This window comes from Phyllobates terribilis, unplaced genomic scaffold (assembly GCF_046119375.1).
Source record: "Phyllobates terribilis strain yellow unplaced genomic scaffold, ASM4611937v1 Scaffold_5__5_contigs__length_657084704, whole genome shotgun sequence".
Taxonomy (NCBI): Eukaryota; Metazoa; Chordata; class Amphibia; order Anura; family Dendrobatidae; genus Phyllobates; species Phyllobates terribilis.
The window spans coordinates 68,072,272-68,088,145 of NW_027362765.1; the positions used below are offsets into that span (position 1 = coordinate 68,072,272).

The window sequence follows — 15,874 nt, forward strand, 5'->3', positions numbered from 1 at the left end:
GGTAGATGCAGAAAAAAATATATTCAGTTTGCAACCTGATGGAGGTCTGTATAGATGGATTAATAGAACAAGTCCCACACACAGCTAGAAGCCCAATATTTTTTCAGAGGTAGATGCAGAAAAAATATATATTCAGTTTGCAACCTGATGGAGGTCAGTATAGATGGACTAATACAACAAGTCCCACACACAGCTAGAAGCCCAATATTTTTTCAGAGGTAGATGCAGAAAAAAATATATTCAGTTTGCAACCTGATGGAGGTCTGTATAGATGGATTAATAGAACAAGTCCCACACACAGCTAGAAGCCCAATATTTTTTCAGAGGTAGATGCAGAAAAAAATATATTCAGTTTGCAACCTGATGGAGGTCAGTATAGATGGACTAATACAACAAGTCCCACACACAGCTAGAAGCCCAATATTTTTTCAGAGGTAGATGCAGAAAAAAATATATTCAGTTTGCAACCTGATGGAGGTCTGTATAGATGGATTAATAGAACAAGTCCCACACACAGCTAGAAGCCCAATATTTTTTCAGAGGTAGATGCAGAAAAAAATATATTCAGTTTGCAACCTGATGGAGGTCAGTATAGATGGACTAATACAACAAGTCCCACACACAGCTAGAAGCCCAATATTTTTTCAGAGCTAGATGCAGAAAAAAATTATATTCAATTTGCAACCTGATGGAGGTCAGTATAGATGGACTAATAGAATGATGCTATGCCCAAAAGATTTTACTTCACTAGGTGCAGTAAAAAAATTGGTATTCTATACACAGGTGGTATATCTTGCAACACAGATAGGCTACTCCACTGACTAACACACTCTGCAATAGGCCAAAAAGGATTAGCTTTGCTAGATTCAGCCAAATGCTGTGAAAAAAACTTGCACAGCACTGGCACAGACCTGCCTGGCAAAAACTGATAGGAACTGATGTAACCTAGTCCTGAAAAGGACTGCAATTACAATTAGTCTTTACTCCCACAACCTATCTATTTAAGAGCACAGACCTGCCTGATAAAAGTCGTAGGAAATGCTGTAACCTAGTCCTTAAAAGGACTGCAATCACAACTATTCCCTACTCCCAAGCTATCTGTAGATTTGTGCGAAAATTGGCTTGAAATTAACAAGGTATAGCGCACACAGCAACAGCGGTGCCGTCTAACACGCAGCTGCAGCAGTGAGAAAATGGTGGCGACGGGGAAAATGGCTTGGTCTTATAGGGCAAGGACATGTGACATACACTGCCAATGACACATGCCCTTGCTTGTGTGAAAAAAAGCACTTCGCTCCGTGTGTGCGCTGCTGATAGGCTGACAGATTGCACCTCCCCACTGTAAATGCGGGAAAGAGAAAAAAAAAATGGAGATCTTCATTGTTCCTGCAGAGATCCATCCCCTGCCCCTCCCCCCACCCCGCTGTACACTCAAACTGCGTATTAACATTAATTTTCATCATTACTGAGAAAAAATCCAGTTATGATTTTGGTGCACGAACAGTTATCGAACATAACCTCGAACAGCCGAATTTTTCTCAAATTGTTCGTGTTCGCCGAACGGCTCGAACACCGCCCAAAACAGCTCGAATTTGAGATTGGCGAACAGTTCGAGTAGAACAACGCTCATCTCTAATAAACACATGAAGCAACTCAAACTATTCATTTGGGAAAAGCACACTGGCTAGCTTTATGAGCAAGGCTCAACCTACCCTCCTACACATTCTACTCGCACTTCTATTTTGGTAGCCAGGTTGCATCCCCAAGTAATAAGTGGTTGGTGTCATCATTTGCATCATCCACAACTACTATTTTTCATACTCCCACTCCTCTATTTCTATCTCACTGTCAGGCATCCATCCCTGATTGTGTGACAATGAAACAGGTGTACACTCCCAGTCATCCACTTGTGCCAAACTCAACTCCCACCTAGTCAAGTTGGTGTTGGTGCCGTCATTGATTTACGACTTGGTGAACCCACAGAATTTCGAGAAATGGTGGTGTGTTCTCAGCCTTACTAGAATTATTTCTTACAGAAAGGGGCACCTGCACTGTGCCCACATGGATAGGATTACGTGGACACTCTTCCTCCTGGCATTTAAGCTTGAATGTGCTCTGCACCATAGAGCAGCAACTATGGTCATGTACAGTACATGTCTTTCGTGGCTCGCTGTGTAAAAGTTTTGAACAGCAGCGATGCAGCCTTGTAAGCAGAAACTAGGGTGAAAACAAAATGAGCAGATAGCTTGCAGTAAGTAAAAAAAATATGAATAGTACATGTAAATAATATAGGGTACTTAGTTGACACTATTAACCCCTTCACTCCACAAGCCTGGTTTCACCTTCATGACCAGGCCAAATTTTACAATTCTGACCAGTGTCACTTTATGTAGTAATAACACTGTAACGCTTCAACTGATCCCACTGAATCTGAGATTTTCTCTTTAAATATTGTACTTTATGATTCGTGGTAAAATTTGTTCGATGTAACTTGCGTTTATTTGTGAAAATATTGTAAATTTGGCAAAAATGTGGACAATTTTGCAATTTTCAAAGTTTTAATTCTTATGCCCTTAAACCAGAGTTATGTCATACAAAATAGTAAATAAATAACATTTACAACATGTCTACTTTACATCTGCAATATTTTTGAAACATTTTATTTTTTTAGGAAATTAAAAGGGTTACAAGTTGATTAGCAATTTTTCATTTTTACAACAAAATTTACAAAGCTTTTTTTTTATTTTTAGGAAAAACATCACATTTGTAGTGACTTTAGGGGGCCTATATGACATAAAATACCCCAAAGTGATACCATTCTAAAAACTACCCTTAAAGTCCTCAAAACCAAATTTATTAACCCTTCGAGTTCTTCACAGGAATTAATGGAATGTGGAAGGAAAAAATGAATATTTTTACTTTTTTTCACAAAAATTTTACTTTAACCCCAATTTTTTTACTTTCACAAGGGTAACAGGAGAAAATGAACCCTAAAATCTGTTGCGGAATTTCTCCTAAGTATGCCGATACCTCACGTGGGGGAAAACTACTGTTTGGGCGCATGGCAGGGCTCAGAAGGGGAGACATACCGTTTGAATTTTTGAATGTAAAAATGGGTGGAATCAAGAGCGGACACCATGCCATGTTTGGGGAGCCCCTGTTGTGCCTAAACAGTTAAACTCCCCCCACAAATGACCCCATTTTGGAAACTAAACCCTTCAAGGAACTTATCTAGATGTGTGATGAGCACCTTGAACTCCCAGGTGCTACACAGAATATTACAGCATAGAGCCTTGAAAATTAAAAAATCACATTTTTCCCACAAAAATGGTTTTAGCCTCAAATTTTGTATTTTCACAGGGATAACGGAAGAAAATTGAACACAATTTGTTGTGCAATTTCACTTGAGTACACAAATACTACATATGTGGGGGAAAACTAGTATTTGGACGCACAGCAGAGCTAAGAAAGGAGTGACATTTTGGAACTCAGACTTTTTTGGAATGGTCTGCGGGTGTCTTGTCACGTTTGGAGAGTTCCTGATGTACCTAAGCAGTGGAACCCCTCCACCAGTGCCACCTTCAGCCAAGGAATTTATCTAAATGCATGGTGAGCACCTTGAACCCTCAAGTGCTTCACAGAATTTTACAACGTTTAACTGTGAAAATGCAAAGAAAAAGATATTTTTCCCACATTTTAACAAGGATAGCAGAAAAAATGGACCCCAAATTTTATTGTCCAATTTCTCCTGACACAGATACCGCAGATGTGGTTGAAAACTACTTTTGAGACACAATACAAAGCTCAGAAGGGCCATATTGGAGTTCAGATTTTGCTGGACTGATTTGAGGGTGCCATGTCACATTGGCAGAGTCTCTGAGGTGCCAGAACAGCCGAAACCCCCCATAAGTGACCTTATTTTACAAACTATACCCCCCCCCAAGTGAATTCATCTAGGTAAAACTGAAAACAAAGTAAACAGCGATCCCCTACTCTTGTAGTTAGAAAATAATCAGCCATGGGTATAGGAGAGGTCTGAAATCATAATATTATGTAACTGACCTGCTAAATAGTACATATAGAAGTCTCTTTTTTTATCTACTTTTAGTGTGTAAATCTGATGTAGTATTAGGTCAAATTTATGCAGAAATATGAAAAATTTTGAAAGACTCGCTGCTACAAATACTTTTTTAGATCCCCCAGTGGTCCCATATTCAGGCAGTGTTCCTGTTGGCTTGCATGACATATAGAATATAAAGGATTTGTTCTCCTTTGTTGTATCCACTGTTTAGTTACATAAATAAAAATATATACAAAAGCTTAATTTTTCTCCAAAGCCATGACTTCTATAGGTGACCTGTAAAGTGTAATCTCAGTCCATTTTTGTGGTCCATTGGTCTGTCAATAAGTAAATTGTATTGCAGTTTGCATGGAAATGCTATAAAGCATATAATAATATAAATAGTAATATAATTCCAATGCAATATTACTGAAAAATAATAAAATAATTTTTATTCTTAGCAGGTGACTGTACCAGGAGCTCTGAGGGACATCTGATACTCTCAGATTTTTCATCTGATAATCTTGGTATCACACCAGATACTTGTGAAGAACATGTCATTATACCAGATACACCTCAAGATGTTATCAGAAAAAATCTGTCCTATAATCCTTTTCCACGGGTCCTTTTTTCTGCTTCATCAAAGACAAATATGCAAAACAAAAGTCACAGAAGGGCTGTTGAACATGAAATAGCTCACATAGGGGAGAAACCATTTTCATGTTCAGAATGTAGGAAATGTTTTACAAAGAAATCAAGTCTTGTTACACATCAGAGAATTCACACAGGGGAGAAGCCATTTTCATGTTCAGAATGTGGGAAATGTTTTACAAAGAAATCAAGTCTTGTTACACATCAGAGAATTCACACAGGGGAGAAGCCATTTTCATGTTCAGAATGTGGGAAATGTTTTAATCGGAAAGCACATCTTGTTGCACATCTGAAAAATTACACAGGGGAGAAGCCATTTTCATGTTCAGAATGTGGGAAATGTTTTAAAAAGAAGTCAAGTCTTGTTACACATCAGAGAATTCACACAGGGGAGAAGCCATTTTCATGTTCAGAATGTGGGAAATGTTTTAATCGGAAAGCACATCTTGTTGCACATCTGAAAAATCACACAGGGGATAAGCCATTTTCATGTTCAGAATGTGGGAAACGATATAGTGAGAAATCTGCACTTTTCAAACATCAGAGAATTCACACAGGGGAGAAGCCATTTTCATGTTCAGAGTGTGAGAAATGTTTTCATCTGAAAATGAATCTTGTTGCACATCTAAAAACTCACACAGGGGAGAAGCCATTTTCATGTACAGAATGTGGAAAACGATATAGTAAAAAATCGGAACTTTTTAAACATCAGAGAATTCACTCAGGGGAGAAGCCATTTTCTTGTTCACAATGCGGGAAATGTTTTACACACAAATCAAATTTTGTGATGCATCAGAGAATTCACACAGGGGAGAAGCCGTTTTCTTGTTCCGAATGTGGGAAATGTTTTACAAATAAATCAAGTCTTGTTACTCATCAGAGAATTCACACAGGGGTGAAACCATTTTCATGTTCAGAATGTGGGAAATGTTTTACATATAAATTAAGCCTTGTTACTCATCAGAGAATTCACACAGGTGAGAAACCATTTTCATGTTCAGAATGTGGGAAATATTATTGTACTAAACCAAAACTTGCTAAACATCAGAGAATTCACACAGGGGCAAAGCCATTTTCATGTTCAGAATGTGGGAAATGTTTTACAACGAATTCATGTCTCTTTAGACATCAGAAAATTCACACAGGGGAGAAACCATTTTCATGTTCAGAATGTGGGAAGTGTTTTAATCGGAAAACAATTCTTGTTAAACATCTAAAAACTCACGCAGGAAAGTAGCCATTTTTTTTTCAAGTTCAAAGTTTTTTTATTTTGTAAACATCATAATATAACAGTAAACAGAAAATCAAAGACTGAAAGAGGAAGAACAGAAAAAAACAATATATAAGCTTAATTATGTAAAGAATCAAAGCATATGAATAAGGAGGGATAATCATGGTACAAATATCATGAAACTTATGTAGTATATGGATAAGCAAGACGCTACAAGAAAGGAAAGTAAGGAGAAAAAAAAGAAAAATCAAGGGGATCCTTGGGCATTCATCACTTTATAGAGTAGATTTTATTACAATCAGGATGTAAGGATATCCACTGACTCTGCCTAAAGCAAAACCGAAAGAAATTACATGCAGTGTAAGTTGTTATACATTCACATTGATGTCATTTGACACATGATAAGGTTTTAATACTATAGGTTAGGACCATCTCGATTGGGGAGATCTTGTGGTGGGATTGCTTTTAGTTTTTTTTTTACCAAAACAATGTTAAGCAAGTACTCAATGTTATTTACATGGAGTGTTGCCATTTATTTACTTACTGCAAGTTATTTGCTTGTTTTGTTTTTATTTTAGGTCTTATCTGTTTAATGGCCAATGTGAACATGCACCTCCATGTTGCATGTATACCAACTTACACTCAAGTGCATTTCTTTCGGTTTTACATTTAGCCTTACAGAAGCGTCCCCACAGTGTATTTTCTTATACAATATTAAGCCCCCACAGTCCTACATCATAGTATGATAATCTAACACACATTATGATGCTACCAGAGTGCTCCCAATACAGTAAGAGGCCACTATCATCCACCCAATACAGTATGATCCCCTTCTCCACCCAGCGTTCCCCAATTTAGTATGAGACCATCACTGGGCTCTCCAATACAGTGTAATGGGCCACTGTGCCTCCCAATACAGTGTGAGGCCTCCATGGTGCTCCCCAATACAATTTAGTGTCCCTCTCCTCTTGTAGAAAAATGCACAGACACAATAACTCTGCTGCTCCAGTTAACTGTGTGTAGACTTAGGCTCCGCGCACCAGAACTGAGACACAATTGTTGAGTGGTGGAGCAACAATCTGATTGTTCCATGTTCCACCAATATATACAACTGGATCTTTGGCCAGAAGATGCGCACACCATTGGAACTGAGACACCGGGCTGGGTCATTCAGCACTGGGCACCCCGTTCCAACCCCTGGCTCACAGACTCCATATTGGCCACATGGTTTGCCGACATTGGCAGTATTTCATTGGATGAGACCATTTAAGAATCAGAGTTGTCTTGACAGTTGTTCTGGTCATTTACAGTAGAGTCTCACAACACGTGATATCAGATCATGTGGATCAGAGAGGTGTAGGATAACCCATTTTCAAACTTCTTAACAATCATTACTAGAAATGTGCTTAAAAATCTTTGTTTTTAATTACATTCATTTATTATTGAACTGTTAAAATATTGCCTTGAACCTATGGATTTGATGGAATGAAAAATTACATAGAACATAGTATGTTTGAGAGGTGGTGATTTAGAATGTAAAGTAAATTTGATTTCTCTTAGTCCTGTTAGAAGCACAAAAAAAAATTCTTCACCCTGCGAGCTGATATGACTGGTGCTAATTTTAATTGACACCTGACCATTATTTAAGGTGCCCCAGTCCTATTCCGTTTGTGCATTTTAAACTTTCATTACCAGGCTATGAATATTATATGAAGAGAGCCACTAGCGTAGCTACCGGGGGGGAAAAGGGTGCAGTTTTCCCAGGCCCCATGCTCAGGGGGCCCACCTGGAGCTACGCTACCCATAACTATAATGGCATGCACATGCGGTGATATACTTAAGCCAGGCCTGGACAGCATGCGGCTCCCCTTTATCAGTGCTCAGATGTATTCATGTCTCTCAGACGTGGGAGGTAGGGGAGGACTCATCATCTCCTCACCCTGACGTGCAGTGGAGTGATGAAGTCGCACACTGCTCATCACTCTGCTTCTGTGATCACTAAGCCGCAGAGGCAGCAAGGATGGGTCGTTGTCAGGACTCGAACCCAACAGCTCTTGTGCACTAGGCAGCAGCTCTTTCCTCTGAGCTATTCAGCTCACTGGACAGTTCCTTGCTAACCCAGATACTATTACCTGTGTTGTTCCTGATTGCCTCCACACTGAGTTCCTGTAATCTCCTGATCATGAGATTCTAATCATGATTCTGTATAAATAAAGACCTGACAACGGATGGACTCTATCCCCTGATGAAGCCGTGCTTGACATGGTGATACTCGTGGGGTTCAGTACCCTGTCTCTTCTGTGCTGCCTTGCCCCCCTACTACAAATAGGTGATATCTCTATCCCAATATGAGCCTTGGCTTGTGCTGCCTTACTAATATGGGCTATTCAGCAGTTTTTAAAAAGGATCAGCAGATCTAGCTGAGTAAAAGTACTTTGTCTCTCCTTTTATTCAATTTAAACTCTCTAGATGTTGTATGGGAACATGTATTGGCTTAGTAGCTATGTTTACCAAGGGTTATTCATAAGGCACAGTGTTTCCTATTATGCAATATAAATATCCTATATATTATATGAGATTGTTCATTGATCAAATATTTGTATATATTCTTTATTAGGGGTCCCTATAGGACACAGTCTTTGAGTAGATTTATTTGGACACGTGTGCTGTTTATGATGATGCTGCATAATTGTTTATTGGAATATCCCATATACAGGTGAATTCTTACATTACCATCTTTGTGACATCTATGGTTCATTGTTATAGTTTTTTTTTTTTTTTTGCCACCATCATTATAGAGATTTACTGGGAAGGTTCAAGCGGCATAAATAATGCTCACTTAAAGCTGTATACTCAATATAAAATTTGGATGGAACTCTGTTACACCAGAATTCCCAATTTTAGGGAGACGAGGGGTTTTTGTGTTATGTATTTTTAAATGTTTTTAAATTTGCATGTCCATTTTGTTGGAATAAAAAAATTGTTATGCTTATATATAGGTAGTGTGCATATCTTTTAATGTGGCTCTTTCCTCTTCTGTGCATTCCTTTAATCTCCTGATTGAACACTCTACTTAAACCTGGCATTGCACTTCCTTCTTGCGGGTGTGAGATGTGTCGGCTCACCAGAGTGATATAATTGTGTATACCTGTATCCACACCAGTAGAACACTGTACGCCCCTGGTCACATAGAAATCATGGGGCCCCATAGCAGAAGATCTAATTGGGCCCCCCTTCCCCTCCCCCACAAAAAATAAATATTTGTGTCACAGAAGAGCAGATCTTACAATTTTCCAGCCTTTACATAGTAATTTTGCTCCTGCTGAAGTCCTAGATTCCTCTTTCATTACCTCCATAAAGTATGATTCCAATAAAAGTGCCCCCCAAACACAGCATGATACCCCCATGATGCATTCCTCCACATTAGCCTCCACATAAACAGTATAATGACCCTACTGTGCCCCCACCTCAACTCCCAAGGCAAAGTATCGTGACCCCAACACAGTATGATCCCCCAACTGTGACTCCCACACAGCCCTCCATACAGTATAATGGGCCTACATACAGTATAATGGCCCCACACAACCCTCCAAACAATATAATGGCCCCATGTGGCACCCCTCATCCCCCAATCCTGGTGTGTGTGGCTCCCTCATCTCCCAATCCTGGTATGCGTGGCCTCCTCATCCCCCAGTTCTGGTATGCGTGGCCCCCTCATCCCCCAATCCTGGTATGTGTGGCCTCCTCATCTCCTAATCCTGTTATGTGTGGACCCTCATCCCCCAATCCTGGTATGCATGGCCCAATCACTGCACACATAAAACAAATAAACACAGTGTACTCACCTTCCTTCCTCACCTCTGCTCCAGCGCTGCATCCTGTCTGCCAGCATCTCATGTCAGCATCTGAGCAGCGCACGCTCTGACGCTGATGTGAGCTGCCGGCATATTCACTCCTTACCACGCTGGGACTATGGGCGTGGAGAAGAACGAATATGCATTCTCTTTAGTAGCGGGCACTGTCAGCAGGAGCCGCGGCTCAGCCCTCCTCCGTGCCTGCTGCTAAAGAGAATGAATATTCATTCTTCTCCACACCCATGGGAGTGGAGAATAGGGAATATTAATTCTCCTTTAGCAGCGGGCACACGTGGTAGCTGCAGCAGCCGGTACTGGGTGTGCCCGTCCTTCCGCTGCCACAACCTCCCCTTCAACCCATAAATGCAATACTCCCCTATCCTCCTCGTTCACCTGCTGCTTCGGGGCCCCCCGGCTCACGGGCCCCTTAGCAGGGGTGTGGCTTGTCGCCATTGGCGGTACGCCACTGACTATGACTGTTGTAAATAGATTTGCTTCTCTACATTAATGTTATTCATCCACAAGATGTCACTGTTGCCTAAGTATTTGTTGAAAAACTGTGTGATGCATATAAAATTGTCAGAGGAGGGACTACAATCTGACGTAAGAGACAGGAAGTGGAAGTGCGGCCATCTTAAGAGCAGTCTGGAAATGTCCTGAACAGGGAAAGGATGTGCTGGAGGTGAATCCAGCGACATCTGCTCATGTAAACATAGCACCAAGACCAGGGAAGCAGCAGATTGGAACTGATCTTGCTTGTGATGAGAACCTGCCAGATGTGAGGAGATCTCTGACAGGAACGCCGATAAGAGACAGTAAAGGCCGGGACCTACAGTAAGAGGTGTTGGACACTGCTGAGGAATTAGGCCACAAGCATCACCGGTTGAAGGGGCCCCACAGTGAGTAGTCGTGCATGCACCTCACTACATTCCGGTGCCAAAATACTGAAGGCTGAGATAGAGCCAGTAGTTGGGCATATTGACTGTTTCAGACCACGTTTATTACAAAAAATCAGCATCCAGAACTTCTGGATTTGCTGCCATGTTTCCTGTTTGTTCAATAATTAAAAATCCTAATCCCACACCTAGGAGCTGACACAGCACGCAATGGACTCCAGATCAAACTTAACTTCATTTTGTTTTAGGAGAAAGTTTACGTGGACAATTATAATGTGGAACAGTTATTCAACCTCGATAGACATCATTCACATCGAGATAGCCATTGCAGTTGCTTTTGGGATATCTTCGATACAGTTGATGAGCTATTCATCTGACTTCACTGAGGACACAATGGGACGGTAGAGGGATATTTGATTGGGGGAATAGAAGTAAATGTTTATAAGATTGTAAGCTTCTGTGCTGTACTGCAGGCTAGCCCCTACATTAAACAGTCACGCCAGTAGGTAAATTTATAGAGAAAATGGTAGGTACAGATTGTTTGGGTAACAGGCTGTATAGCACAAAGGTTTCAGCCATCAGGCTAAATGTCTGTATAATGTTTTAAATGTTTTCTATTGACTGGTTAAATTACTCACATAAAGAAGTGAAATTGTTACGGCAGTGAACTGTATAGGAGTTGGTTTTCTCGCCTGTGACTCCGCTGTGTCCTGAAGAACACGCCTTGATACTTGACTTACACAGGATTATTGAGCTCCCAGCCTTTAGTCAATATCTTCTTCCACCTGCTGCTTGGTCCAAATTATACTGTTTCTCCCGTGTACCGACCTCTGGCTAATTCCTGACTCTGCAACATGATTATCGTTCAAACTATACTGCTGCTCCCGCATACCGACCTCTGGCTAATTCCTGACTACACGGCACAGTCTGCTGGTGCTGCCCCTAGTGGTTGCAATACCACTACTCCAACCCAGGTCAGTTCATAACAGAATAACCTCGCACACAACATGGAGTCTGTTGCAGTCACTCTGAGGCAAAACAAGTTGCTGCACTTCAGAATTTTGGTGGCACATACCAAGAAAAATTATCTAAGTTGCAAACACAGGTGTTGGATCAGCAAAAAGAAATTAAGCTACAGATACAACTTCTGGATTTGCGCAATTCAGGGCCAGAATCAAACGCACTCATATCAGTGGGGATCGTCATCATTACCGTGGATTCCTTAATCCTTGTCACATCTATTTGCAGATGCAACTTCTCCATTTACCAGTGACAGGAAAAAGGTTCTTTTCATCATTAATCTCCTGACTGATGAGGCTCTTGCATCCTCATCCTTTCCTCACTTTATGTGGAAAAGAATTGTGACCTCCTTACTGACTTTGCTTGCTTCATCACAGCTATGGATCAAGTGTTTGATGACCCAAATCATTGTGCTACAGCTGAAACCAAGTTGCATAATCTGAATATACCTCAGAATTCTGCCGATGTATGGCAGATACCACATGGAATTTAGCTGCCCAGAGGAGTCAATTTCGACGATGATTATCAGAGTTAATAAAGGATGTACTTGCAAGGGTCGAGACCCCTGATCATTTAGAGGACTCTATTCAATTGTGAATTCAAATTGATCAGAGATTCACTGAACAAAGAAAGGAAAGACTGTATTTGGAAATAACCTCAACCATTCCTTTACTCAATCTGCATTAAAAAATCAACAGGAAATGGAAACTGTGCCTGAACCTATGCAAATTAATGAAATCTGAAAACCTCTCTCTGCAGTAGAGAAGGAGAGGCGATGTACAGAAAACGTATGCCTCTATTGTGGGGCTCTGGACATTTTACCATTAACTGTCCTAATAAAAGGACTATGGGCTTCACAAATGCCAAATCTGCAAGCGATTTAAAACTTTCTGAATGGCCAGATTCTGTTATGCAGATCATCTCATCTGTAATGTAGGATACAAGGATACAGGCAAAGAGCAATCACCATTGTCTCATTTTGTCGTTCCCATACAGGTCATAATTGGAAGTCAAAAAATACAACGCTCTGCCATGTTCGGTTCTGGAGTAAAGGGGAATTTTATGGACTTACAATTTACACTTGATAATAACATTGCAAGTAGGACTAAATCCATACCAATTGATATGGAAACGGTGGATGGATCACCTTTTATCTTCTGGACCTGTTACGAGACAATGGAACCTGAAATTTGTATTGAGCCAAATCATCATGAAGCTGTTAGTTTTCATCTTATTTCCTCTCCAAAATTTCCATTTATTCTAGGAATTCCCTGGTTTTCAATCCATAACCCTTCTATCAACTGGGCATCGAAGACAATTACCTTTTCCTCTGAGTACTGTAAGAACAATTGCCATGCTAATTTATCTGTTCTCAAATAAATTAAAGTATCCAATATCCAATATTTCTCATCAGAATTATGATAAACTACCACCTCAGTAGAAGAAGAAAGCGGATCAACTGCCTCCTCATCATTCTTACGACTGTCCCATTGAATTGCTTCCTGGAGCATCCATTCCGTTTGGGCGAATTTACAATCTTTCTGAACCTGAATTGAAAGTCTCAAAGGAATACCTAGATGAAAATTTAGAGAAAGGCTTCATTCAACCTTCTTCGATAGAAAAGAAGGACTCAACCCTACGGCCATGTATTGATTACAGAGAAATAAATAAGCTTACCATTAAAAATCGCTACCCACTCGCCTTAATTCCTGAGTTGCTGGGGAGAGACTGCGTTCTACGAAGATTTTTACCAACCTCAATCTATGAGGGGCCTATAATCTTATACGAATATGTCCAGGAGATGAATGGAAAATCGCATTTACAACTAGATATGGCCATTTTGAATACCTGGTTATGCCTTTCAGCCTTAGCAACACCCCTGCCACCTTTCAGCACGTCATTAATGATGTTTTGCGAGATTTCTTAAACAACAACAAATTGATTCATCTCGATGACATTCTTATATTATCAGATACCTGGAAAAATGTGAATTTGAACAAGCCAGGACTCAGTTTCTGGGATATACCATCTCCCCAGAAGGTCTGAGCATGGATCCCAGTAAAATCAGAGCAGTATAGTAGTTGACTGGCCTACCCCAAGAAATTTAAAAGACGTCCAGCACGCTTTAGGATTTGCAAATTTCTACAGAATATTGATTAAAAACCTTTCAAAAATCATTTTACCAATTACTTCAATCACAAAGAAGACCAAAGTGTTTTTCTGGTCTCCAGAGGCCCAAATGGGTTTTGACAAACTAAAGACTCTTTACTTCTGCACCATTACTAGTCCATCCAACTCCTGAACTGCTGTTTGTTGTCGAAGTAGATGCCTCAGACTCTACGGTGGGAGTCGTTTTGTCACAGCGAGTTGGAGACAAGACGCAGCTTCATCCATGTGCATTCCTTCTCATACCATGTCATCTGCAGAAAAGACCTAGGACATTGGAAATAAAGAACTTTTGGCTATCAAAGTCGCTTTCTCCAAATGGAGACATGTTTTTGAAGGTGCCACTCATCCGGTGATTGACCTTACTGACCACAAAAATGTAGAATTGATCCGTACAGCTAAGAGGTTGTCTTCAAGACAAGCATGTTGGACCTTATTTTTCTCCAGGTTTAATTTTATAATTATCGGCCTGGTTAAATGGCAAGGCCCATGCTCTGTCCAGGATATTTACTGAACCTCAGGAGAGGACTGACACTGACTACAAACACAGTTCTACATCCCAAAATCCATTTTTTGCTAACTATGGCTTGCATATAGTTCCAGTATTTATTCCTAATCGTCCATTTAATACTTTGGTTCCTTCTGTTACTGACAGACTTACAAAGTTGCAGAAAGCTCAGATGAACTAATTGAGATGTTACAAAAGGTCCAAAAAAGATTACAAAGAAACAGCAGATAAACATCGCAAAGCCCTTCCTACCCTTCACCCTGTTTTCCATGTATCCTTGCTCAAACCATTCAGTGAGAACCCGTTTCCAAGAAAAACTCAGCCACCTCCTCCACCAGAAAAAGTCCATGGTGAAGTCCATGGTGAAGAAGAGTACATTGTGGATAAAATTCTGGACTCTAGAAGATTTAGAGGAAGATTTCAATATTTCATGCAATGGTGGGGTTACGGACCAGAAGATAATTCATGGGAGCCGGAGGGCAACGTCCATGCACCCAGGCTTACAAGAGTCTTTCACCAGAGACATCCAGAGAAGCCAGTGCCTGAGATGACCAGAGGCCATCCTGGAAGGAGAGGGCTACTGTCGGGACTTGAACCCAGCAGCTCTTGTGCAGCAGGTGGCAGCTCTTGCCTCCGAGCAATTCAGCTCGCTGGACAGTTCCTTGCTAACCCAGATACTAGTACCAGTATTGTTCCTGATTGGCACCACCCTGAGTTCCTGATTGGCTCCACCGTATAATATCCTGGTTGAACACCCTACTTAAACCTGTCATTGGACTTCCTTCCTTGCCCGATTATTGAGCTCTCAGCCTTTAGTTAAGCGCTCCTTCCACCTTCTGCTTGGTCCAAACAATACTGCTGCTCCCGTGTACCTAGCGACCTCTGGCTAATTCCTGACGCCGCAACTTTCTTATCCTTCAATCTATACTGCTGCTCCTGCTTACCAACCTCTGGCTAATTCCTGACTCCACAACCTGCTTATCCTTCAATCTAAACTGCTGCTCCTGTATACCGACCTCTGACTAATTCCTGACTACGTGGTCTGCCAGTGCTGCTCAAAGTGGTTTCAATACCACTACTCTAACCCAGGTCAGTTCATAACAGTCATGCTTGCATGTTATGGGACCGTGTTGAAAATTGTGAGAGGGAGCAGCGTTGGAGGTGGGTGGACCATATGGAGAAGTGTTGGGACAGTATGGAGAGGAGGGAGCATGGGGGACAATATGGAGAAGTGGGGACATTATGGAGAAGATAGTGGGGCCGTATGGAGAATGGGAGCATAGGGTGACCATATGATGAAGTGAGTATTCAATATGAAGAAGTGGGGGGACAATATGGAGAGGTGGGAGCGTAGGGAACAATATGAGGTAACTTGATGGAGAATTGGGAGCGTTTGAGGGCCATATGGCGAAGTGGGGGGATTGTATGGAGAAGTGGGGGCACAGCATGGAGGTGTGGGGAAATATATGGAGTGAGGGGACCATATTG

General features: G+C 41.0%; 1 protein-coding gene across 1 annotated transcript in view; it reads left to right on the forward strand.

Annotated features, from left to right (window-relative positions):
• The window catches only part of LOC141270736 (uncharacterized), a 31,732-nt gene extending 22,880 nt beyond the window's left edge, over positions 1 to 8,852 (forward strand). The window contains exon 5 of the mRNA XM_073680830.1: positions 4,522 to 8,852. Coding sequence (XP_073536931.1) covers positions 4,522 to 5,948 — 1,427 coding nt within the window. The 3' untranslated portion in view covers positions 5,949 to 8,852. The remainder of the gene's footprint in view (positions 1 to 4,521) is intronic.
• Positions 8,853 to 15,874: the final 7,022 nt, after the last annotated feature.